At 43.0% G+C, this 26,093-nt stretch overlaps 1 protein-coding gene and 1 non-coding gene across 3 annotated transcripts in view; one reads left to right on the forward strand and one right to left on the reverse strand.

Moving 5' to 3' along the window:
• The first annotated feature begins 12,975 nt into the window (after positions 1-12,975).
• Positions 12,976-26,093, forward strand: part of Tmem144 (transmembrane protein 144) — a 28,935-nt gene continuing 15,817 nt past the window's right edge. Inside the window, exons 1-6 of one of the 2 annotated variants that reach the window (XM_057756993.1) lie at positions 12,976-13,050; positions 15,550-15,723; positions 16,711-16,833; positions 19,267-19,366; positions 21,070-21,150; positions 24,561-24,642. In XM_057756993.1, coding sequence (XP_057612976.1) covers positions 15,615-15,723; positions 16,711-16,833; positions 19,267-19,366; positions 21,070-21,150; positions 24,561-24,642 — 495 coding nt within the window. In that variant the 5' untranslated portion in view covers positions 12,976-13,050; positions 15,550-15,614. Of the gene's footprint in view, positions 13,051-13,460; positions 13,492-15,549; positions 15,724-16,710; positions 16,834-19,266; positions 19,367-21,069; positions 21,151-24,560; positions 24,643-26,093 lie in introns of those variants that run through there. The other variant, XM_057756994.1, reaches the window with a different exon arrangement.
• LOC130866134 (U6 spliceosomal RNA) lies at positions 18,147-18,250 on the reverse strand. The gene has a single exon (XR_009056310.1). It is a non-coding gene; the product is annotated as a U6 spliceosomal RNA (small nuclear RNA).

Genomic DNA, 26,093 nt, shown 5'->3' on the forward strand with positions numbered 1-26,093 from the left:
TGTATCTAACTTTTAGTTTTTATTTTATTTGTATATTTCCTTCTCCTTTTACACTAAAAGTCCTGTGTGTGTGTGTGTGTGTGTGTGTGTGTGTGTGTGCAATAGCTTCCAGTTTAGTTATCTTATGGAATTCCTGAGTGTGAAAATGAGTGTATCTGATTTGTAGCTTCTCTTGAGTTCTTTTCCTTCTGTTTATTTGTCCAATTCGGATGTGTTCGTTTTTGCTTTATCTTTCATTCATTTTATTTTACTTTATTATCTCTTAGTGGCCTGTTTGAGAGACAGAAATGGGATGGATCTAGATGGCTGGGGAGTTAGGGAGGAACTGAGGGGAATAGAGGGAGGGGAAACCATAATCCGGATGTTCTATGAGAAAAGAGTCTATTCTCAATAAAAGAAAAACAGTCGAGAACATGTGTGATGGCAATGCCTTTAATGTCCAGCACTTGGGAGGCAGAAGTCAGTAGATTTCTATGAGTTTGAGGCCAGCCTTGTCTACATACCGAGTTCTAGGCCAGCCAGGACTACACAGTGAGACCCTGTCTCGAAAAGGAAATCTAGGAAGGGAGGTAAAGAAGAGGAAGCAGGAAGGGAGGAAGGGAAGAATGGAGGGGGAGAGGAAATGACTGAGAATCATGGAGACAAGCTCTTATAAGCAAGCATTCCTGATCGATGTTCTCTGTACAGCACAAGAGACACAGCCATGAACAGTTTGGAAATTATAGCAGATTGTATGTAGGATGGGTTACAGGTAAATATGAGAAACCTGTTAGAACTATAGGAAGGATTTCAGAAAAGCAATCTGGACACCCTATGATTAAGAGGTCAGGAATAACAGGCAAAAGCATCCAAGAAGATCGTGAGAGGAGCTTTCAGAGCCTTGGAGGAAAATGCAAAGACAGCGGTGCTCTTTGGGCCTGTGAATGAAAAGCTGTGCAGAGGGAGAGAAATCAATGTTGGTGCGCACTGCTCGAGGGCCACAGGGAATTTATTACTGGCTCTGGAAACACAGCTGCCACGGGTGGTTTGACAGGGGCTGTGTTTTGACGGTGCAATAGGCAAGTCCTAGGACTTGGTTATTGAGCCTTGAATGCCAAGAGGTCAGAAAAAGCTTTCAATCCAAGTGGACAATTTTCCCTGTGGCCAGCAGGTGTAGAGAAAGGACTCTAGACAAAGAAACTGCGTTTTATTTTCTCAGTGGATTTCCCTCTGGGTAAATTTTTGGTTTTCACCAATGAGCACAGCCACTGTATATCTCAAGCATATCTGCTCCTCTCTCTGTCTCTCTCTCTGTCTCTCTCTCTCTGTCTCTCTCTCTCTCTCTCTCTCTGTCTCTCTGTCTCTCTGTCTCTCTCTCTGTCTCTCTCTCTCTCTGTCTCTCTCTCTGTCTCTCTCTCTCTCTCTGTCTCTCTCTCTCTCTGTCTCTCTCTGTCTCTCTCTCTGTCTCTCTCTCTCTGTCTCTCTCTCTCTGTCTCTCTCTGTCTCTCTGTCTCTCTCTCTGTCTCTCTCTCTCTCTGTCTCTCTCTCTGTCTCTCTCTCTCTCTCTGTCTCTCTCTCTCTGTGTCTCTCTCTGTCTCTCTCTCTGTCTCTCTCTCTCTGTCTCTCTCTCTCTGTCTCTCTCTCTCTGTCTCTCTCTCTGTCTCTCTCTCTCTCTCCTCTCTCTCTCTCTCTCTCTCTGTCTCTCTGTCTCTCTGTCTCTCTCTCTCTCTCTGTCTCTCTCTCTCTCTGTCTCTCTCTCTCTGTCTCTCTGTCTCTCTGTCTCTCTCTCTCTCTCTCTGTCTCTCTCTCTCTCTCTGTCTCTCTCTCTCTGTCTCTCTCTCTGTCTCTCTCTCTCTCTCTGTCTCTCTCTCTCTGTCTCTCTCTGTCTCTCTGTCTCTCTCTCTCTCTGTCTCTCTCTCGCTGTCTCTCTCTCTCTGTCTCTCTCTCTGTCTCTCTCTGTCTCTCTCTGTCTCTCTCTCTGTCTCTGTCTCTCTCTCTCTCTCTCTCTCTCTCCAGATATATGGCAGCTCTAAAACCATTTCTTCCTGGTGTCACCAATTTGTGAAATAGAACTCCTAGGTGTGAGCCTAGAGAAAGAAATCAATATGTTCAGCATGAAACGGGACATTTACTGGAGAAACAAAAGGATTGTGGAGACAGAGTCAACATGAGAAGACTTAGAATTCGGAAATTAAAATCCACCAGGCACAGCTGACCAGCAGGGGTGAGCAGGAGAACTTCTGAATGTTCACTTAAAGACGCGGGCACTACTCCAAATCCGTGCTCCACTGTGCGCTTGGTGTCCAGTTAAGGGACCAAATGAGGCACACAGTCTCACGAAACCCTTTGGGAAATGCATTAAGAATCACAACACAGCCGGGCGGTGGTGGCGCACGCCTTTAATGCCAGTACTCGGGAGGCAGAGGCAGGCGGATCTCTGGGAGTTCGAGGCCAGCCTGGTCTACAAGAGCTCGTTCCAGGACAGGCTCCAAAGCTACAGAGAAACCCTGTCTCGGAAAAAAAAAAAAATCACAACACAATCACCAGAATCAGAAAGACTTTGGCTTAAGAACTAACATTATACAGACTGAATATTTTATACTTAGAAATATAATATAAATATATATACACACATATACACATGCATGCAATAACTCTGGAAAATGTCATGAATTTGGAGGAGAGTGGGCAGGGGTAGGATTTGGAGAAAAGAAAAGGAAGAAGGAAATGTAATTATACTATAATCTCAAAAACTTTATAAAGATTAAACCAAGAACTGATAATATTAAGAAAACAAGACGTTAATCATAAAGGTATTTTTAGCTTCAATATAATTAAGGCCTAATAAATGTTCATTATTATGGAACTCGAGGTTAAGTGATATCGTTACATATGTTTATATTTTTTCAAAAAGGAACTAGCAGTATAATTAGAGTAAGTTATTCCTACAGTCGGATCCATAAGATCAGTAACAGTACGGAACAACAAAGAGGTTCTAGGACCTGGACAAGATAACAAAGAGAAACATCTTTGGGCTTTACCCACACAAGGAAGATACTCTGTCATTACTGATCCCTGGTTAGTACAGGCAGTGACGGCTTGTTCCTAGACTTTTCCGTTGAACCCTTTCCTCTTCCTCTCTGTGTCAACTCCCTCAGATCCCCTGTTGTATCATATCAAGGATACCACCCGCTCACAGTCAGACCACCCGCTCACAGTCAGACTAAGCCCCTTCCTTTTCCCATCAGAGACATACAACTCCTCCCTGTGTCTAGGGGACACAGCTGGTGTTGCACAAGGGCAGGCCAACTCGTGAGGTCCCTGGGGGGATTCTAAAGTTGTTTCTGCAATGTTATGCTCCAAGAGTTCTAGATTTTTGAACACTCGCAGTTGACCGTTTCAGGTCTCGAGGTCAGTGCTTAACTACACAGATTGTTCTCACCTTAGAAAAACATTGAGTTTTATTCCGACCAAAGAGCTGTGGGCTGAAGTTAGGTCTCATTTGATCTTCATATGAAGCAGAAACCAGCTAGACCTCTGAGAATTTTTACCTCTTCTGTTTTCTCACTATTTTTTTCCCCAACTCGGTTGTTTTTGTTGTTGTTGTTGTTGTTGTTGATGCCTTATTTTTTTCCTAGCGTAACACTTGGTTTTGTCTGTAAGTTTTGAGTAGTGTTTGCCAGAGAGAAGACACAGAAGATGGGGGACAATATTTCTCCGAGTGTGGACAAACAGCCTCAGGGAAACACTGACCTGGTTCTAACAGAATCCCCAAGGCCGGTTCCTGTCTGGAGTTGCAGCCATGAACACGTGGGAATAGCACCCTCTCGTGGTAGATCCTCGGTATAGCAGCAGTAGATCTCCAGACAATTAAGTCAGAACTAGGAAGTGCAGTCTTTAATCCCAGCACTTGCTGCTGAGGAACCCCCTTAGGGACCAGCAAACCTGACTGCAAGCCTTGGGTGTGAGAATGTCTCAACATGCTTCAAGAGACATTCTAATTGGGATGCTAATATCAAAATGCTCTAATTTGGTATACAAAGGACTTGTTCCCACCTCTGGACAGCATACAGCAAAAAAAATAGGACACAGTGTTTCTCTCAGACTAGGGTGACCCAGGAGAGGACAGTGATTTGTGCTTGATGTGTTGAACTCCATTCTTGGACCAAGCAATTAATGCTGCAGACAAGCTGCTCAAGCTCTTGGAATAATAGTTTCCTACTGAGCAGTTCTGTTCTCTAAAATCATGGACCATCAGGTACAGTGCTGATGAAAACGTCCCAGTAATAATAAAATGTCTGAGTCTTGTACAAAAGAGTAAAATCCCCATGCGATGAAGCAGTGTTGATGTGTGTTCCAGCTGGGAGCTTCAGACGAGGATATGGTGTGTGAGCACATTTGACTTTGTAGTTTCCAAGGAAACCCGTCTGCTTCATTGTCCAGGAGTGATGCTGGCTTCTTCCACCCACTAAAACACTACATTTGATTGCTCCTAAAACCTGCCCTTTCAGAATGGTATCACCTTTTCTCTTTTCCAGAGAGACACCCTACAGTTCTTCTGACAGAGCTCTCCTCCCTTCCCTCACACTGCAGTGAGTCAGTAACTCAATGGTCGGGTCCTTGGGAGTCTTGGATTGATTGGGCAAGGACAAGACTTGGTTTGGTGTGTGTGTGTTTGCATGTCTGAGGGTGGGTGTGCATGTACTTGCGTACACGTGCTTGGGGGGTGCAAAGTTGATGCCAGAGTCATTCCAGATCATTCTCCACTTTGTTTTCTGGGAGCTGAAGCCAGTTTTGGCTGGCTTGCCCAGAGATGCCATCTTCCCAGGTGCCGGCAGCCACCACAGCAGACTGCTCCATGAATCCTAAGGATCTGAACTCTGGTCCCCTCACTTCTCCCTCCTGCACAGCGAGCGTTTATTCTACAAAGCCATAGCCACAGCCTGATGTTTGGAGCCTGCGTAATTATCTTCATATTGTTCGTTTCCATGTGCAGAAATAATAAAATCATCTAACTGCAAACCAAAGAATGATCTAGTGGTTTCCTTGCCATCATATAAGAAGCCCCTGAAGCCAGAAAATAATTGCTTAAAATATATATCATATATATGTGTGTGTATACTATGATAAAGTATATGTGTGTGTGTGTATACTATGATAAAGTATTATTATATATGTAATACTTTGTCATAGTATATACACACACACACACATATATATATATACTTTATCATAGTATACACACACACTTTTCTTTGACTTAACAAAAACTCAGGATGTGCCTCTGAGAACAGTGGTCCAAAGGATGACAGCTGAATTTCTCTCCTTTAAGATGAAGCTAAGCAAAATTAGTGACAATAAGCCCTGAATCACCCGTAAGACACTGCGACGCGTAAAACACTTGTCAAGCGCCATCACCTCCTTAGTCCTCCTTAGTGGTCCTGAAACAGATCGACACCCACGTTTCCCATTGCACTGAGCGGCAGGAAAGGCCTTCCACCGCGTCTTCCCGCTCACTACACTGTGCGTAGTTACCAGCGCATCTGGGGTCCCAGACCACGCTATTTCCTAGACCTCTGCAATGGGTTACTTCCGCGTGTATCCGTGAGGTCTCTTTCTTTTCCCCTGGGTGTCACCCTCCAAACTGCCCTCAGTGATGCTGTCCTCTAGGTGTCCAGGCCATCCTCTGGTCTCTCCTCCCCCGATCGGAATCATCAGAGACTGACGACCAAGGAAGCGCTGAAGACTGACAGCGTATGACGTCAGAGGCTATGTCACAAAGCACAATGGGCACGCTCAAATTCGTGCAAAGCCAGCACCACGTCAGAATGCTCCAGCAGCCCGCGTGAAGAGAACTGAGGTCTCTCCCTCCAGCCAGCGACTAGAGCATGCCCGAGTAATGCGAGTGAGCCACCATCGCCAAACCCAACCACACCTCAGGTACTGAGAGCCCAGCCTTCTGCCCGAAGCCCAGGGTCTAGACCGCCAAAGACTGTGGGAGATAACAAAGCTTTTATATATTTTTTTAATGTTATACACCTGGGTGTCTGTGAAAGATGACTCTCGTATATCCTGTGTTTGGAATACTCTTGGCACTCCGTTTGTCTCAGAATAGCCTGTCTTTCCAGTGGTCCAGCGGGCTTCTCGCCCTGCCCAGAACCTCGACCTTTCTGGCCTTATTCTCTTCCGTCTTCCTGGCTACCCCAGCTTCAGCTGTAGCCACTCCCTATCATTCCTCAGGTGGCCTCTGGCCCTCTTTACAGACCACTCCTCCCCTATCTCTCTTTCCCCTAGTGTTGTTTAACATACCACAGATACCATTCCTTATCTGGTGCCTCTTATTTGGTTGTAAACTAAATTGGTACAGAGATTTTTTTTTTTAATCTATTCCCAGTGTCCTGAACCATGCCTGGCTTATAACAGGTACTTCATAGAAATTTCATTAAATTCAAATAAATTCATGAATATTTAGAACAAAGGAGCCCCCAGCTACATGTAAAGCACAGTCTCTGATCTTACTACTTAGAAAGCTGAGGCAGGAGGACCATGAGTCTGGAACCAGCCTTAGCAGCAGAAAAACAAGCAAACAAATAAATAAATTAAGGGTTTGGAATAGGAAGGAGATCATCCTCAGAATGTTTGCCTAGCATGCCCAAGGCTCTGGATTCTATCCCTAAAGCAATACAGACTTATCAATCACACGGCTGCCTGTGACCCCACCTCCACAGGCTCCACTCCGCAGGCCTCAGTAGACACCTGTGCTGACACACAAACAATCCCAGCACCACCCCATGCACAGATAATTTAAATTCTAAAGAAAATAAAAAGTTTGGAAACACGTCTAAGTAAATAGTGTTAATGCTTCCTTTAAAATTTTTGTGTGTGTGTGTGTTTGTGTGAAGGTATAAAATCCCCTGTATGTAGCTGTGAGATGTCTGTTCTGTGAGTGCTGAGAATTGAACCCAGGTCCTCTGGAAGAGCAGCCAGTGTTCTTAACCACTGATCCATCTCTCCAGCCCCCCGAGTTAATGCTTTCTTAAACTCAAAGTATGTGATTAAAAGTATACTTGGCTTATTTCTAGAACTGTTAACATTATAGGGGATATAGCTTTGATTCCTGGTGAACCCTGTCTTGAAACTTTAGTAAAGATAATAATTTAATTCCTTATTGAGGTAACCTTTATTGTAAAACACTTTGTGTGGAAAACATGCCCCAGGAAGAACAGAAATATTTATTACAACCCAGCACCATCAATTTTCAATAACATTCCTCCTGATTTCACATTGTTCTTGAAAACGTTTCGATTTTATGATAAACTCTTGAAAAGAGTATCTTGAAGATGATAGAGTTAGTTGATTTTTGATTAGTGGCTTTAAATGATCGATTCCCAACATCAATAAGGTGACAAGGCCGTATTAGCAAATGATCAATTCAGTGAGGAATGAAAGACCTCAGCGGTGGTGACAGGGAGCATCTCATTCCCCAACCTAGAAGGTAGGTCTCGAGAAAGCCAGGCCCTGGATAGGTGGGTGATGGAGGAAGGTCATTGGTTAAAAAATAAAGAAACTGCTTGGCCCTCATAGGTTAGAACATAAGTGGGTGGAGTAAACAAAACAGAATGCTGGGAGGAAGAGGAAGTGAGCTCAGACTTGATAGCTCTCCTCTCTGGGGCAGACATGCTGAATCTTTCCTGGTAAGCACACCTAGCGGTGCTACACAGATTATTAGAAATTAATATGTGAGAATTAGCCTAGAAGAGGCTAGATATAATGGGCCAGGCAGTGTTTAAATGAATACAGTTTGTGTGTTGTTATTTCGGGGCATAAGCTAGCCAGGCAACCAGGAGCTGGGGCGGCAGGAACACAGCCCACAGCTCCTACTACAGGTGGGTGGTGGCAGAGCCACATGCAGAGTCCTGGTGCATCTCCCTGTTGAGTTTTCCTCTTCAAATTACTGACATGGAACAATTCAGCATGCCCAGTGCTCTGACCATCCAGGAAGGCACGTGTGTCTCTGCCCACTCCCTTCACCTGGGTACGATTGGACACCTGGCCTAAGGCAGGTTTCTCAGTCCTTCCTCATGTCCAGGTGTCCCCCGTCCCGTGGCCCCCAGACCAACAAGGATCTTAATGCAGCTCAAAGACAGCATGGGGAAACACTGTATATTCTTCAAGAAAAATGCTGTCCTTGAGGGCATGATCCAACTCACGTGTGCCTTCAGCAGTCATGCCACAGAGGAAGGGTGATATTCGGAGCCCTGTGTAGAGAAAAGGAAAAGGAGAAGCCTTACAGAGCTCTACCGACGCTCCAGACAGCCAGGAAAAGCAAGTAGTAGCTGTTGTGGGGCGATTTATGCTTGCTGCTCTGAAGAACTGCACATTACTTTGGAACCCAGACAGCAACACCAGCCTAGAAATCATTCACTCAGGCGGGCAGTGGTGGCTCATGCCTTTAATCCCAGTGCTCGAGAGTGAGTTCCAGGACAGCCAGAGCTACGCAGAGAGACTCTGTCTCAAACACACACACACAAAAAAAAAAAAAAAAAAAGGAAGAGGAAGGAAGTGGGCCTGAGTGGTAGGGTGAGATGAACGTGGATCATGGTCTCAGTTACTTTAGCAGCCAGTGGCTTTCTCTATCTTTAAAGTCTTCTAGGAAAAAATTGACAGGATACTGTTGAAGCAGCTAGGGGAGAGGGAAGGAAAGAAGAGGGGGGGAGAAAGAAAACAAGCTAATTGTTTCACTTCTTCTAAAGCAGGAAAAAGTGGGATTGCATAATGCAATGAGCTCAGCAGATTTGGTTCTGCCTCACTATTCTTAATTTCTCATTATATATGGAAATCATCCAAGCGGAAAGAAAGTGGAATCGCTCGGTTTGAAATCATTTAGAAAAGAGAGGACATAAGTAAACAGTTGACTTAAAAAAAGAAAAAGAACCCCCCCACACACACACACACACACTCCCACACTGCAAGAGGTCCTGACGGCGTACACACCTTTGGAGATTCAACATGGAAAACTGAGCAGATAACACAAAGTTCCCGTTCAGCCCTCTCCTCTCCTCTTAGCTGCCTTAGCATTGTGCCTTTGTGGGTTAAATTTGTTGAAGTTATGCAGCATTGATACATTATTCTGAAAAAATAAATAGAAGCATAAACCTTAGAGTTAATCTTTGGCGTGTGTTGTCCTCTCAAGACTACCACTACCGTGTCAACTATTGTCTTTGCTGTCATCTCGAGAATGTTACAGCATCTTCACCAGGTGCTGAATCCATCTCAAGACACCACTATCATCACAAGTAAATCCTTATCCATTCAAGTTTTGTCATGAGATTTATATAATATTCTGGTGGCATCTTCAGGCCGTATCTCTATTGTAATTCTCTTACCTCTTTGGTTCTATGTGTTTCCCTCTTCCACTAAAGTCTCAAGACCGTAACTGTTCTCCCTCAAAGGCTAAAATCAATTTCTTTCAAATTTCTTGTTGATATTTTGACATTTTCACACACATTGCAATTGGCCTTACTATCAACTGGAATGTTAAAGCCTTTCTAAATAGTTTCCAACTTGCACTGCATAAGAAAAAATACACCTATGGCAACTCTAGAACTGTGAGATCTTTTCCTTAAATAATGAGACCTGAAACTCAAATTATTCCTTGACCTTTGGGCTACAGTGTGGATGTTGTGTTACAGGCATCTTGTTCATTTCCAAGAGAGTGCCTGGGGGTTTAAGTGTAAAGTTTTTTTTTCCCTATTACTACTAAGAGTTTAAAATATTCCGTAAATTACGCAGCAAGCTGATTGTCAACATCCAGACTTTGTTGTTCCATTCTTAGGGAGCAGGCCAGGTAGGTTTAGTTCCCTTCCTAACAGGCTTCACTAAAATCACTTGCAGTCATTAGCCCTAAGGAGACAGCCAGCCTCTTCCTTAAACTTTTGAAACCAGGTGTGGAATGTTCTAGATGGTATCATCTTCCAAGAGAAGATGGCTTGCTCTCCACTGAAAACCTGTTGTGTGGGATAGTGACCCTCATTTTTCTCCGCAAGGCCTTCTGGGTAACTTACTGCAGTTTTGGCATCAGCACCTGCTGCTTTGTGTTGTATGTTGTTATGGAGATCATATCTTAATATTATGCATCAACCTGGCTACCATAAAATGTCTCCTTTCCTTATCTTCTCAAGATCTTCCTTCAGATGAAGAGAGCTAGAGCTTCTCTCTGAAGTGGACTTCTCCGTAGAGGAATGCTGTGGCCACCTAGATTGTATGTCTAAATAGCTAACGTTTCTCCATGTTAGCAGTAAGACTCCTTCATCGCATCCTTGGTTCATCGACTGGAGAAGTGTTTCCTATATTTATATTTTGCTAACGTGTATTGATCATACCTGCTAATGAGGTTCCACCTACCTCTATACATGCACGTGATGAGCACAGATCAAACCCACCCTCCCCGTACCCTTCCAGGCCCTAAAAATCACTGTTGCACTAGAGAGACACCACTTCGCGGTCTCCATGGAAGTGAGAACGTCCAGTGCCTGTCTAGCCTATTCCAGTTAATGGAATATCCTCCAGCTCTGTACACTGCGCTGCAAACAGCAGGGCTTCGTTCTTCTTTATGAATGAATCTGGGGTAGACGCCTATTTTCATTCCCGGTGTGAAGGGCCGCAATGAACACGAACACGCAGGCCTGTCTTCACTGTGCTCATTTCACTTTCTCCGGATCTGCACCCGGAAGAAGTAGGGTTGCTGGGTCCGATTCGGTTTATTACAGTTATTTCCTTGTTCCTTGGTGCTCATGATGTTTCCTGGGCACTTGAACATGCTAGGTAAGTGCTCAAGCTATGAGTAAGGCCATAGTCCTGGTTTTTTTATATTTTTGCTTTGTTTTTTTGCTGAACCCCCTTACTGCTGTACACAGAGAGCTAGTTTCCATCCCCAACAGCTTAGAAGCATTTATTTTGCCACATCAACTTGCCAATAACTATTTATAAGTCATATGTACATGCACACATATAGATGATTGCTAGATAAATAGATATGAAAACTAAAAACAGACCGAAAACCTAAGTGTAAAACCCCATACTCCAAAATCACTAGAAAAAAACATTATGGGGACAGCATTTCCAAACACTGGCTGCAGGCAATGATTTTCTGAATAGAAACCCCCAAACTCGGGAAAGAATAACAAGAACTGACAGATAAGATTTTATCAAATTGATAAATTCTGCACAGCAGAGAACAGCGGGGTACAGACATCCTACAGAATGGGGCATGGCATTTACCAGCTTTTTATCTGAGAGCTCATATTCAGAATATATAAAGATGTCAAAGGACTGGAGACATAGCTCAGGAATAAACAATTGTTTAGTGTGTATAAAGGTCCTGGATTCCATCTCTAACACTAGGAGGAGAAAGCTTTGTCTTCCTTGGTGCGAGGTCATGGTACCCAAAATCAATTTTGAAAGTGGCATAAAAGATTGTTGGTCAACATAGCAGGTATGATAATTATAATGAAGACCACCGAACTAGTAACTGAGCTACTAGAACTAGTTACCAAAATGTGACATACATGTAGTGAGCATATACTCTTGGCAATCAATGACACTTATAGGCTTGCTCAATGTAAGTTTGCACAAACCCCTTAATTTAATGTGAAAACTTAAAGAATTAATTAATAGTAAAGTGCATAAAATGGAGCACAATAAGCAAATCTCTGCCTGAAGTGCGCATGCACATAAACAGGGAGTCATTTCTCAACTGCTAAATTAATCATTTCACTTAAGATGATGCTTAGCTTCTTTCATTTTTTAAGTGATGTCCTGCTTACCGGCATTGATAAATGCCGCATTGGAAATAAGGCTTCCTTTCCGGAAACCTTCTTTAACGTCTCAACATTTCTTCTCTTTCCTGTGAACCTCACATGACTAGTTAACAGATGATATCAGCTCAATGCTACCCTAAGAGGGCAGGCTTAAACTCAGACTAGGGCGGAACCTAGCACTTCCTCATCTTCAAGTCCACGTCTGTCCTCTGCCTGCTGCATCAGTACCTGGTCTGGAGGGACAGCATTGCAGTCTAGGAGAGCTCTTTTGCTCTCTCTTGCTCTCTCTCTCTCTCTCTCTCTCTCTCTCTCTCTCTCTCTCTCTCTCTCTCTCTCTCTCTCTCTCTCACACACACACACACACACACACACCTCAACTGCTGGAGAGGGTCCAATGCAGGCAAATCTACACTGCCCACTAGTGGCTGCTTTTTTTTCTCAGACTCCCTATCAAGTGTCAGGAACCTGCACGCTAACTCGTTGCCCTGGTGATTCTTTTAACTAATGTGGAAGAACCAGTATGGACCTAGAATTTGACTCACAGCCTGCTTTTGCGCCCAAGTTTCCTGGAGGACATTTTCAAAGAAACTAACTCCTGGACCAAACTTTATTTTAGCAACTCCAGTGTGGTTTTGTATAAGGAAGGCCACTTTCCTTGATCATTGCAATGTGCCAACGAGCCACAAAGGTGACAATCATACAGGGCACTTAGTACACATGAGGGAGAGAGAGAGAGAGAGAGAGAGAGAGAGGAGAGAGAGGAGATGCCTTTGTCCAGACCCAGCTAAGAGAGAGGTTGAGTCAGGAGGATCCCAAGTTCAAAGCCCGCTTGGCTATGGAGTTGATTGTAAGCCAATCTAGGCAACCTCGTGAGAAGCAGTCTCAAAATTTAAAAAGGAAAGAAGAAGGAGAAGAGTATAAGTTAGTAGAGCATTTGCCTAGCAAGGAAGAACAAATTGGGGTGACCTGCTCGTTTTATAAAAAAATGCCTCTGTTTTTGTCTTATGCACAAACAGCACAAATAAAGGCTACTCCCAGAGGAATCTTTTGTTTAAGGGCAAAGAATCTGTCTGGTTAACTCGCTGACTGACAGAGGGCCTGGCAACTCCTTAGTCACCTGACTGAGCACCAGCCCTCCCCTGGGAGGGTGTGAGGAGCCTCTGCCTGGGAGGGGACTCTGATCCTCCCTCCCAGACACCGGCAGGAAGTCGGCACTCATCCTAGGACAAGCCTGGGCTCCGCAGCCAGCGCAGTGAGTACCCGGGTCTGAGGACTGCCCTGTAGCTCGCTATTTAGGAAAACTCTCTGAGCAAGTGCGTGCCAGCCCTGGTGACGTCAGTCCTGGACAGCCGAAACTGCCCTCAGATTGGAGGAAATGAAAGGAAACCAGAAATGAAATCTTTGAACTAGAGCAGGCAGTATTGATCTGAGCACGCCAGTTTATCTTAAAGGGAGCGGAAGGGCTGCTCACAACTTTAAATCAGTAAGAAAAACAGGCGTACCAGTAATGAATGAAAGACTTAACGTGGCTTAATAAAATATCGGAGGTCACTTAACAAGTAAACCGTAAGATACTTGGACTTGAGACTCTTTTATCGAAGCGTGGTGAAAGCTTTTACCCCACCCCCACCTCCCCCAACCCCGGAGAAACGGGAAACTACTGCCTGGTTGCCACCCTGACTAAGGTAAACAGGTAAAGGCAGTTCACAAACTACCTGCCCCGTGTGATGTTGACAGTTCTATTGTCCAGCTAAATACTGGAACATTTTTAAATGAATGTGGGGGATAAATCACAAGTGGAAGGTCTCGCTGGGTTGTGGAGGAAGTTTAAAGTCCGCCGAGAAAAGCCTGTGTAATTAATTGTCTCAAATCAAGAAAGTAAAGATGGGGGGGGGGGGTACAGCTGAGCAGAGAGCTTGCCTAGCACGCAGCGTCATTAACTCAAGACTTACATAGTGACAATGAAGATCAGGGTCTCACTAGTGTTGTCCTGGAACTAGCTATGTAAACCAGGCCAGCACTGATCTCAGAGATCCGCCTGCTTCTGCCTCCTGAGGGCTTTGCTCCTCATCTGAACCGAAAAGGTTTTTAAAGGAGCGGTTTGAGATATGCTTATGCCAAAAGGGAATCGGGGATAAAGCTTGGTAAAGTACTGACGCTTCTCTTTCCCACAGAAACGTCACTGATTTAGCACGAGGTGGATGGGATTGTCAGCACACACAGAATTAGATCGCATGCTTTTTGAAATGCGCGGTAGCTGTGTGCAGTGACCGAACATCGTTTATATAAACTAATAACTGAAATTGATTCAGCAGTCTAATGGGGTCATGCGCTCTGATACGGGACCAATTATTCTTTCAGCCCAGGCTTGCTACCTGGGGCTACCCATCAACACTCCTTAGTGGAGCTTCCCAGCATGAGCCTTCTCAGCACCTACAGGCAGTAAAGTCTTCACAGTGAAGAGCAGGGTGTTACTGTGCTGCTTTTTAAATAGGTCTCAGTGTCTTCTCGTCCCTAGCTGCATCTCAATACAGAAAACATATTTTTGCCCACCACATTTTTACACGTGTATTTCAAATAGGCATTTTCCGTGTTAAAGCTTATTGTGTATTGAAGTAGTTTCTGTTCTCTGTTAAATCTCCCATAACAATATCAAGACATTTTATACTCTCTACAAGACCATATAAAGAGCAATGTATGAACTTGAATATTTTTTCCTTAAAGTTGCAAAGGAGTGCCTTCACGGGTGCCTTCTTCAACATATACCCATGGGGTATCATCACTTTATTGAATTTGGAGAGAAAAAAAACCTGTATTATACTGAACTACATTTCAGAGAGGTCAATATATAAAATATAAATCTGAGTAGCATCGTGCACACAGCGATGAAGGGCCTGGTGCGGTTTCTCAAGCAGCATGTGCGTGTACACGCTATGCTAAGGACTGAGCCCAGGGCCCAGTGTATATTAACGCAAGCTCTATCCCTGACTGTACCTCAGACAAGACTCCTCCAGCTACGACCTTAGCACCCAGTATAAGTATACTAACGAAAAGATCCTGAACCTGTACGGCCGTATACCCTGAACATCCATACACGCCTCCTTCAGCTCATACCTGAAACACAGCAAACTTATAAATACTTATAAAGTGCTTGATTGTTCTGAAAGTCTTCTCAGGTGCTTTTGAGTTTGATTGACACAATAGCTAGTTAAAATATGAGTCCAAGCCCACAAATTTGTTCATCATATCAGTCTACTTTACAGGGAAATAATCTTTGTAATGTAGAGAAAACTGGATCCAGGTCTTGTAAAAAGTTAGGTTTTCAAACTCTGAAGGAAAATAACTTGGTTTGTCTTAGCATACGTTAGTGATAGAACATTATTGGTTGGACAAATGAAAAACATGAATTGCAAGCGTTATGTATAAATGATAGATTTTAAAATTTTATTTATTTATTTATTATGTATACAATATTCTGTCTGTATGTCTGCAGGCCAGAAGAGGGCACCAGACATCATTACTGATGGTTGTGAGCCACCAGGTGGTTTCCGGGAATTGAACTCAGACCTTTGGAAGAGCAGGAAATGCTCTTAACCACTGAGCCATCTCTCCAGCCCCTAGACTTTTGCATAATGACCTGAATATCTGCAAAAAGGAGCCTTAGCCTGCTGATCAATAGACTTCATGTCCTGATTACAGCTGCTCCACAGTCTCATAGCTTCTCACCTTCGTTCTTCTTCTTTTGTTCCAGGAACTCTTGAAAAACTCTTGAAAACTCGTGAATGAGACAGTTCGCTGTCTGCCACCCCTACCAGCATGAGCGGCAACAGGACAGACTTTACCACTGGCTACCTCTCCTCTGCTGTAGCAATTCTCTTGTATGGTTCCAACTTCGTACCACTTAAAAAATACGACACGGGTGATGGTAATTTTTTTTAATCTCAATTTGCTTTTACGTGTCTTGGCCACTTGTTTTGTTTTGCCTTTTAAAAATAACAGCTAAAAAAAATTAAGTTTTATTGATCACAGCATCTAAGGAATAGAACTCTGATAAGTCACCTCACAGGGCCCATTGTGGTACTCTGAGAGTGAGTCAGGACAGGGAGACCAGGCTGCTTCATGAAGAAACAGGGTGGGTACCTCTGGAATGGCTCCTTGGCCGCATCTGCTGTGTTTATAGAATGGGTAAGTTACGGCCCGTTTCACTCACAGCATTCATTCGAAAATCAACTTTCAACACAGCTGATGCATGAGAGACCAGGCTGAACACAACACACACCTGTTCACTAGCGAGCAAGTCTCCTCTTGCATCCCACCTCCCATGTCTGATGTCAGACCCCCCCCCCGCTTCAGTAGCCTTGCTGGGATCCACAGGCTTCCTTCTTCGCTCCCTCCCCAGAAACCTCCGATCGATTTCAATTTAAAGAGCTGTGTTCAGTGTATTGTTACTGTACTTAACCGTTTGATTTATTAAAACTGATAGCTGTGTTTATTAGTTACTGGTTTTTTGGGGGTTTTGGTTTTTTGTTTGGTTTGGTTTTTTGGTTTTTCGAGACAAGGTTTCATTGTAGCTTTGGAGCCTGTCCTGGAACTCGCTCTGTAAACCAGCCTCGAACTCATAGAGCTCCGCCTGCCTCTGGCTTCTGAGCACTGGAATTAAAGTCACCACTGCCCGGCTATTAGTTAATGGCTTGTTGTTGTTGTTGTTGTTGTTGTTGTTGTTGTTTTAATACATTGCTGGTGCAGGTTTTCAGTGTCATTCCCCAAACCGGATTTGTTTCTGTTTTGAGGTTTTTGATGCCTGGTTTTGCACAGAGCTGTAATTTTTAGAAAGACCCATGTCACAGTGTAGCAACATAGTACGTATCCTCAAATCTTCCTACCCAATAATGCCAGGTTGTCTTGTTTCTAGGGATGTTTCTTCAGTGGGTGCTCTGTGCTGCCATTTGGTTGGTCGCCTTGGTGGTCAACTTGATACTCCGCTGTCCCAAATTCTGGCCTTTTGCAATGCTCGGTGGCTGCATTTGGGCAACAGGTAAAGCGTGTATTCCCTTACCCAGTGGTCGCACGGTCACATTCACAACAAGGAGAAAAAGCGTAGTGGTCTTCTTGTCCTTAGATGCAGATCACAGATGGGCTGTGCATTGTCTTCCTTTCAGATACTCCTGGAAGTTTCCTGATTTTTTTCCCCCTTTAAATATTGTAAGTTCCTGGTAGAAAACTCTCCTAGTAAAGATATTTGATCCTTTAAAGTATAACTCAGATGCCATTTCATACATTTTACCATTCTCCAACTTGTTTATCAGAACATGTGTTATTAAAGAGTAATCCTTTGTTAATCCATTTGCTTTGAGTAATCAATTTTCAGAGCTTAGCCTTAAAATCTGTCAAATAGAGGCATACAATCATTTTGAGTAACATTTAACAAAGAAAACAGACAATCAAAAATCTCCTTGTTGCTTTATCAAATCCTTAAAGTCTAGAGTGGAATTTATATTTCCAGTTAACCAATCAGAAACAGTGTATGATTCATATATGATTCTTCAATACATGAACTCACCCTGGAACATTCACCAAGAAAAGTACTGGAAATCTTGTTAGGAGCAAATTGACTTTAAAATGTTAAAATCCAACTGGTTGCAACTTTGAGCCTTTGAGGGACTTAGTTAGGGTTTTTATTGCTGTGAAGAGACACCGTGACCACTGCAGCTCTTAGAAAGAAAACATTTAATTAGGATGGTTCACGTACAGTTTCAGAAGTTCAGTCCATTTTCATCATGGTGTGAAGCATGACAGCATGCAGGCAGACACAGTACTGGAGAGGTAGCTGAGAGTCCTACATCTTGTAGGCCACAGAAAGTCAACTAAGACACTGGAGGTGTCCTGAATATAGGAAACCTAAGCCCGCCCCCTCAGTGACACACTTCCTCCAGCAAGGCCATACCCACTCCAACACAGCCACACCTCCTAATAGTGCCCCTCCCTGTGAGATTATGGGGGCCCAATTACATTCAAATTGCCACAGGGACTAAATGATTTAATACGATTTATTAATCTGAGATCAAAATAAGCATAACTTTACATTTCCACTAGAGTTTACATTACCATACCTCCCATGTGCCCTGTGATTGTGGACCGTGTGGAACAGGATTTTGGAGGCAGAGCTACCCTATGCAGCCTAGGCTGGCCTGGAACCCTGAGTCCTCCTTTCTCTGTTCCCGATAGAATTGCAGATGGGACATGTCTCTTTGTCAGCCTGCAGGGTTTGTTGTTGTTTAGTTTTGTGGGTGTTTTTATTTATTTATCTATTTATTTATTTTTTGCTTTTGCTTTTGGTCAAAACTGGTGCAAAATATGGAATGCTTTATGAATTTTTTATGTCTTCCTCATACAGGGTGCATGCTAATCTTATCTGTATCACTCCAATTTTAATAAGTCCACTATCAATGTGAGCATTTTTCTTAATTTTGAAATTCTATTTTAATTAAATAATTTTCTAAAAATGTACTTATTTATATTTTTGAGATGGGGTATCTATGTAGCCTTGGCTGCCTGGAGCTGTTTGTCTACATCGGGCTGGCCTCTAGCTCACAGAGGTCCCGGGATTAAAGGCATGTGCCACGGCACCAGGCCCATTGTGCAGATCGTTACAGACTCCAGAACATTTGTCTCTCAAGCAGGTTTCACTGTGCTCAAGGCAGAGAAGTAGGCAGCCAAACTTGAGAAACGTCACCATATTACAGGTTATACAGCCAGCCGGTCTGGGGCACGGAGGAAAGGGAAGGCGGAGGTATAAGGACTTCATTGCAAGTGAGTGGAAAGGAGACACCAACACCTTGAGGCCAGGAGAACTTCCCAGAAGGGAAATAAGTGGAGCAGGATACCATCTGAGTCTAAAACCTCTCGCATTCCCACACTGGAGGACACCTCCCTGCGGGATTTCTTCAGCGGTTCATAATATAACTCTGAAACTCAAGTTGCTCTAAACCGGAGCTGTGTTATACAGCACACGGGCTCCTGATCAACAGCTGAAATCAGGAGACAAAGTCAACTCATAAATCTGAAGAAGAGAGCTGAGGGAGGAACTGCAGAGAAGGCAGCCTGTTTCATAAAGAGCAGCAATGAACTGGGTGTGCAGGAGCACCCACCGACCCAGCTCCTGGGGAGGAGTCAAGAGGATCTCTTGAGTCAAGAGTGGGGAACTAGCCTGTACAGCATGACAAGACCTTGTTTCCTTAACAACCATGCTAATGACAACTTCAACACCATAACGGATTTGGCCCTGGGTGACCCTCAAGAGCAGAAAGCAGTGGTTGTGGGGCTCTGGAAAAACAGCCCGTGGGTGCAGAGCACAGTCAGAAGTAGAGTTGGGGCAGAAGTTGAAGTTACAAAAAAACACTAATTTAACGTAGAAATGCATCTGTTATACTGGAAGTAAGCCATTTTTTCCTGTGTTTTGTATCCACAGGGAACATTGCTGTCGTCCCAATTATCAAAACCATCGGTTTAGGTCTTGGGATCCTCATTTGGGGATCATTTAATACCTTAACTGGCTGGGCAAGTTCAAGGTAACCCAATTCAAATGATCTCAACTAAGATTCCTGCACCCTGCATTCAATGTAAACTGGGGTTTCACCATACTGGGAGAAATAACATGGTTCCTTAGTCTCCAGTTGTGGCTGATACACAGTCGTATCTAACGATTATGTCTGAAGCTCTTTGTAAGTGACCTAGATATTCGATGAAGATTTAGCAAAGGAAATCAAAACAAAAAGTAAAGAGCTGTATCTGGGACACAAGCCGAGAGAGACACTCAGCTGATGTCTCCCTTCCCATTGTCCTGCACGATGGTTTGATGGACATGTGAGCATGTATCGTTCTCACCTCATTTTCACAGTTCTGTGAGGTCAGCACTGTCAGGGAGCTGACACCCAAAGAGACTGAAATGCTCAAGGTCAGGTTCTAGCCAGGTACCAGTTCTAAAGCAGATGTTCTTCCTTAGAATAGAGCAGCGATCTGTGGCTCCATCTCCCCAGCATTTTGTAAAGATTTGAGAGGTAGCCATATCCAAACATTTAAGTATCATTGTCTGTGACTGCTTTTACAGTGCAATGGTTGAGAGAAGAGAGACAGTCACACCTAAACCACGCTGGATCCATAAGGAGAATTTTTTTCCACCCTAGCTAGAAGGTTGTGCTGTCTAAAAGGCTAGTCACAAGCCTCTGGCAGCCTTTGTATAGAAACTTAAGCTAATTAAAATGACAGATTTGAACCTTCTGTGCCCCAGTCCCATTTCACACAGGACATGGATGGGAACATGATACTATCATGGAGGTTCTATGACACTGTGTGCTACCCATGGTTAGTATCACATGTGCTTCTCACATGTGGGGAATTGAAAACAAAAAGCATTATTCCTGCCTCACTTTAAGGCTCTCCCTGTACTCAAAACCATTCTAACTGCCCCAAAACAACAAGGTAAATCAAGCTAGTAATTTACAATATATTCATCCTTTCCCAGTTTTTTGCTCCCACCACCCTAGAGTTGCATTTATTTTAATGTAATGCTTTTTCTGCTTGCCTCACTCTCTTACCCTTGGATGGCTGTTCATGATGAATACTAATGATGGCAATAAAGTCAAACCATGACGAAAAGAAAAAAATGTAAATTAATGCCAAAGAATAGGAATTTTTAAACCAACAAGTCATTTTAAATACCTCAAATGTTATAGAGGGCCTTGAGATGTAGCTTAGTGTGAGAGCATTGTCTGTCTAGCATGAGCAGGGACTTGGGTTTGACCCCGAGTGTTAAGATACATGAGTGTACACATACACACATGCACACATGCAATCACACGCATTTTTCCATGGTAGTTTTTGGTTTAGCTAGATTTGATTTGATTTGGTTTGATTTTGTTTGGTTTGGTTTTTTTGAATAGGGTCTCACTATGTAGCCCTGGCTGATCTGGAAATTAATATATAGACCAGGCTGGCCTCAATTCATAGAGATCCACCCTGCTTCTGCCTCCTGAGTGCTGTAGCACAAATTTACCTCTGGGGATTTTGGGAATGTACCACCATGCCTCAACCACTATTTTTTCCACTGTAATTGGAAATTGGAGGCGCGGTGTAAAAAAGTAACTTACCCAAAGCTAACCCATATGACAGCACCAAGACCTCAACTCAAGAGTCCAGCCTCTCCGCCGATTCTTTTAACAGTTACTCTAAACGTTTTGGCAGAATCTAACCTGATATTCTTCTGGCTTTCCAGGTTCGGTTGGTTTGGGATGGATGTGGAAGAAGTCTCGAACCCCATGCTGAATTACCTTGGAGCTGGGCTGTCCGTAGTAAGGTCTGCAGCCATTACTAGTCACTAGTTCTTTTGGGCATTCAGAGTACTTTCTAAAGACTTGTTTTATAATTTTTTTATTTAGGTGTATGAATGTTTTATCTGCATGTATGTGTATTGTGTGTGTGCCTGGTGACTAAAGAAATCAGGAAAAAAAATGTCAGAATCCCTGAAGCTACAGTCACAGATGGTCGTGGGCTGATAAATGCATGTTGGGAGTAGAACCCACATCCCCTGGAAGAGCAGCCAGTGCTCTTAACCCTTTAGCCATTCATCTGGAGAGTCCTGCTGCCTAAAACTTTAGATGTCCTTGCATTTCTTAAACATACATTTCATAAAAATTTGTGGGTTTCCTGATTCTTAATTCTCAACAACAGGCCTTGTTTCTAGAACAAGGAATATCAAATGAGGGGCTTCAGGAACTCTAGTTTTAGTTCTCAAGAGCTCCAAGAAGGTAGGAAATGTCAACTAACTGCCATGAAGTTCAATTTCAATGTCTATGCTAGACAGAGAGCCATAATGTGTTGCTCATGAGGGAGAACCAGGATGTAGGAATTTCTTTTGCTTACCAAAACATGCTATCCCAGTCAGTGTTCTGCTGTTTCCCTGTATGCCCCTGGAGGTCACTGATGCTATTTAGCACAGTACTCTTTATCCTAGGGGGGATGCTGGCCCTCAGAGGATGCCTGAAACACAGTGAGCACCAAACATTAAGACTTAATGCATTTTCTGCTTTAACTAAGCACCGAGGCTACACTTTCATAGTTTCAGCATAGCAAGAAAGCTAGCAGAAATACCTTTTCCTTGCAACTTTGGGAGTCAGCTTTGTTATTATCAGTCTTACCACCTTGAGCGCAGTTATTTTTCTTTTCTTTTTTCCTTTTAACACCGAGAGTGTTCACCTTTTCACTAAAAGGCCACACCTGATGGGTCTCTTTGGAGTATGGGATCTGCTAGGTTGCTTCATCACTCTTGTGATTTGTGTTCGGGTTAGCTGAATCCAGTACTGTAGTCACTAGTGGATCTGACCAAGTGTTGGGCAGAGCTTTGGGTGGCTAACTTGGTAAAGGGATGCTAGTCATGACCCTGGCCTCACACAAGGAGACAGCATCATGCTTCGCAGGGCAGTGCACACGTTAAAATGTAGGAATGTGTATACACTGAGTTTAACATGCCAGATCATGGCTGACGCCTGGTAAGCAGAGCTTGGCAGGGCGCCAATTCCAGCTTTCGTTGCCCTCCTCGCCTGCTCATTCTCTTTAACCCAGTTTCTATTCTCTCGCCTCTCACATCTCTTCTGAATTCTAGTTTTCCACGTTTGTCCCTCTCCTTGTATGTACTGTATCAATGGGGATGAAAATGACTTTGAGTCGCTACACGGCAGCCTGTTGCCAATAAAACTCAAGCGAGAATTAGGTCACCTTAAATTCTGTCACCTATTCTCTCTGGATTCCATTTATATCCACTGTCAGCACTGCACATAACAAATAGCATTGCCTACAAAGACTTTTACTACCTTCTTAGTCTTCAGGGAAAGTGGAGTATATTTCCCTTCCTCCAGTAATGGTGTTTTTCCCCAGCCATGTTCTGGAACAATCTCTTTGTCATTGAAATGTTGCCTAGAGAGTAGTCCCTAGGCAATTGGGGAGGAATAGCAAAGCTTATTCTAAAACTGTAAATTCTTGACACATTTCGTTAGAGGCAGTTTTATGTGCCTTACACAGGTCACTTGGAATTCTGGCTTTCATGAGTGTGCTAAGACGATTTCTTCATGTTGTAAAATTCTAATTTAGCATGTCTAGAGTTAACCTAATGGTAATAATTTAAAGTTGGTCTATCCAGTACATTAGGTACTCTCCAAATTTTTTCTTTAGAAAAATAAAATTTTCTCTAAAATCACAAATTAGTTAGTTATTCATATTCTGCCATTTCTACCCATATGACCTTGGACAGATCTTTTCTCCAAGTCCTTGGCTTCTTCATCTGGAAAGAGGGGATAACTCTAGTAGCAATCTTGCAAGACAAACTGGAAAATAAATGCTTTAAGAGCTTTGTGCATCTCGATATGTGGATTAGGCTCCACGTGTAAGGTAGTTGTCAATCACTGTTCTGTTTTAAACACTCGAGATCATCAGCTTAAGTGAAAAGTCTATGCAGTGCCGAGTCTTGGGTCTATGAAATCTAGGGTGATTCAGTGAGAAGCAGTCTGAGAGTTGTTTGCCTTCAGCTCTTCTCTCATCTGACCAGGAAGAGCAGAACATGAGTTCTGTGTGCAGCTAGAAGCAGTTTGAAAGGAAGAGCCAGGATGTGAAGCATGAGAAAGGAAGATAACAGCTTCCATCAGAGTTTCCAGGGAGCACACCAATTGGTTATCCAGTCCCAAATGATCACCCCTGTAAACGTACATACAAGGAACAGTATACACACACGCACACACACATTTTGATGCCTAAATCAGCATACATTGCTCACTGTTCTGAACCTGGATACCCTGTGCAGGCCTAAAATACACTCTGAGAACTTCCTATTTTAATTTTTGAACAGGAAAAATGCATTAAAAAGTATTTTTAAATGAACATCAAAAGTATTTTAAAGTTCTCCATTTTCTTACTATCTTTTTTTAAAGGTTTATTTATTTATTATGTATAGTGTTCTGCCTGCACATATCCCTGCAGGCCAGAAGAGGGCACCACATTCCATTACAGATGGTTGTGAGCACCACGTGGGTGCTGGGAATTGAACTCTGGACCTCTAGAAGAACAGCCAGTGCTTTTACTCCCTGAGCCCTCTCTCCAGCCTCAGAGTGAGATATTTGCTAGAGATGCTGGTCATGGGTACACAGTGCCTTAGGAGTGGGAAGACATCACCAGACTTAGGTGTATGAGTGTCTATTTCCTGACATTACACCCAGAGTTCTTTTCATGTCAGAACTTTGACACCATCCTGACTACATAGTATTCCATCATTTTGGTGAGGGGGAAAGAAGATACTTATGGTTTAGATGACATCACCCTTCCAATTTCTCCTCCAGAAAGAGCCCACTTCACCACCAATGCCATTGTCACGTAGAAGTGGCCATCCCTTACAGCAGTCCAACTAAGGACCTTGTTCACATTTTTAAAGTTTATCATTCTAATAGATTATGAATACACCAGGGTTATGTTCATTTTTATTTCTAGGTAGTGTGATATCAAAGTTAAGCCAGCATCATAAAAAAAGATGAGACCATTGGCTAAAGCAGAAATCAGGACAAAGATCAAAATTAGGAGAAGTGTCATGTGTTTGCTCTTTATCCCACCAAATAAAGGACATCAAAGAAAATGGGGCTCCGAAGAGACAGTTTTGTGTGTCTGTCTGTGTGTTTGTGTGTGTGTGCATCCTGGCAAATCTCACTGGAATGTATTTTCCTTCAGTGCCCTCACGTTTTTGTTCATCAGAAGTGAAGTTGAGACTAGTCCAAGCAGTGTGGACAACACGCCACTGATAACAGAACCTGTGAGTATTGTGTGGGATAATTGGATTTGAAACATAAGATGGGGATGTATCTTGGATAGGGTTGCTATGAAGTCACAGTGTGACCATGTCAACTCTCATAAGGGAAAACATTTAGCTGGGGACGGCTTTCAGTTCAGAGGCTTAGTCTGTTATCATCATGGTGAGAAGCATGACATCACACAGGCAATCATAGTGCTAGAAAGATAGCCAGAAATTCTACATTGAGATCAGCATACAGGAGAGAGAGAGAGAGAGAGAGAGAGAGAGAGAGAGAGAGAGAGAGAGAGAGAGAGAGAGAGAGAGAGAGCCCAAGCCTGCACAAGCTTTACATCTACATTTCTAGTACAAGAAACTATGCCTTAGGTGGGCTGGTATCTTAAAGGCTACTAGCTGAAGGTGTTCCCACAGCACCTCTCCCTTTTGTCTAAATAAGAGAGTTCTAAGCCTAACACGAAACTATATATAATAAGAACAAATGTCAAGTATAAAAATTGGAATTACAACTAGCATAAACAATATCAAGCAAGAAACATACACTAAATGTTTTGATAATTATCGTATCCTAAGAAGTCTAAGTCTTAGATTAGAAATGGCTTGGCTAGGTCATGGGAGGAAAGTAACTATGACTATCTAGTCTTTAACCCATCGAAGACCTGAGAAGGGAAATAATATTACTTGAGTAAACAGGAAGTGCAATTAAGCAATTTTCAAAATATGCAACAAATGACAGAGACAATTGGATACCTGGGCAATCACTCAAAGTCTAGAACAGACCATTTTCAGAGGCAGAAAAAATTTCAAAACCGTCTTACCCTGTCTTGGCAAAATTTGACAGTCTTTTTTCTTGTATCTTGCTTGTCCTGTCCAGATACCATGCATTTTTGCCAGTGGTTGAGGCATGGGCAGTTCTTTGCCCAAAGGCCAGTTTTGCCAAGAAGAAAACAAACTCCAAGTCTTTGTTGCCCAACATTCTCTTGGGAATAGATTAGTGCTGCAAAGAATAATCATGTCTCAGATCAACAGAACCCTAAATTATTTAAATGTCATATTCTACAGTTCTTTGAAGTGGTTGAAGATTACCTATCTATGTGGAATACAATCTCTATGTATCTAAAGAACCTGATTATTCTAACTATAAGTATGACAAACATAGATGACTATTGACCTATAATTTTCAATACCTATATAGCTTAAAGAGTAAGACCTCATATTAGAATATTAAACAATCTTTAAACAACTGTGCAGCAAATGACAATGACCTAAAAATGTAAACAATGTCTGAGTATCTTGATCAGAAGTAGAAATGTATAGTGCAATATGACAAATATATCCCAAAATTGTATAAATATACAAAAGGTCATAAGCAGAGATAGAAGCATGCATGCATGCAATATGACAAAATAGCTTTGCATAGGTGTACACATATTGTAAACAGAACTAGGAGCATATTC

Source organism: Chionomys nivalis, chromosome 24, assembly GCF_950005125.1.
Source record: "Chionomys nivalis chromosome 24, mChiNiv1.1, whole genome shotgun sequence".
In the NCBI taxonomy this organism is placed as follows: Eukaryota; Metazoa; Chordata; class Mammalia; order Rodentia; family Cricetidae; genus Chionomys; species Chionomys nivalis.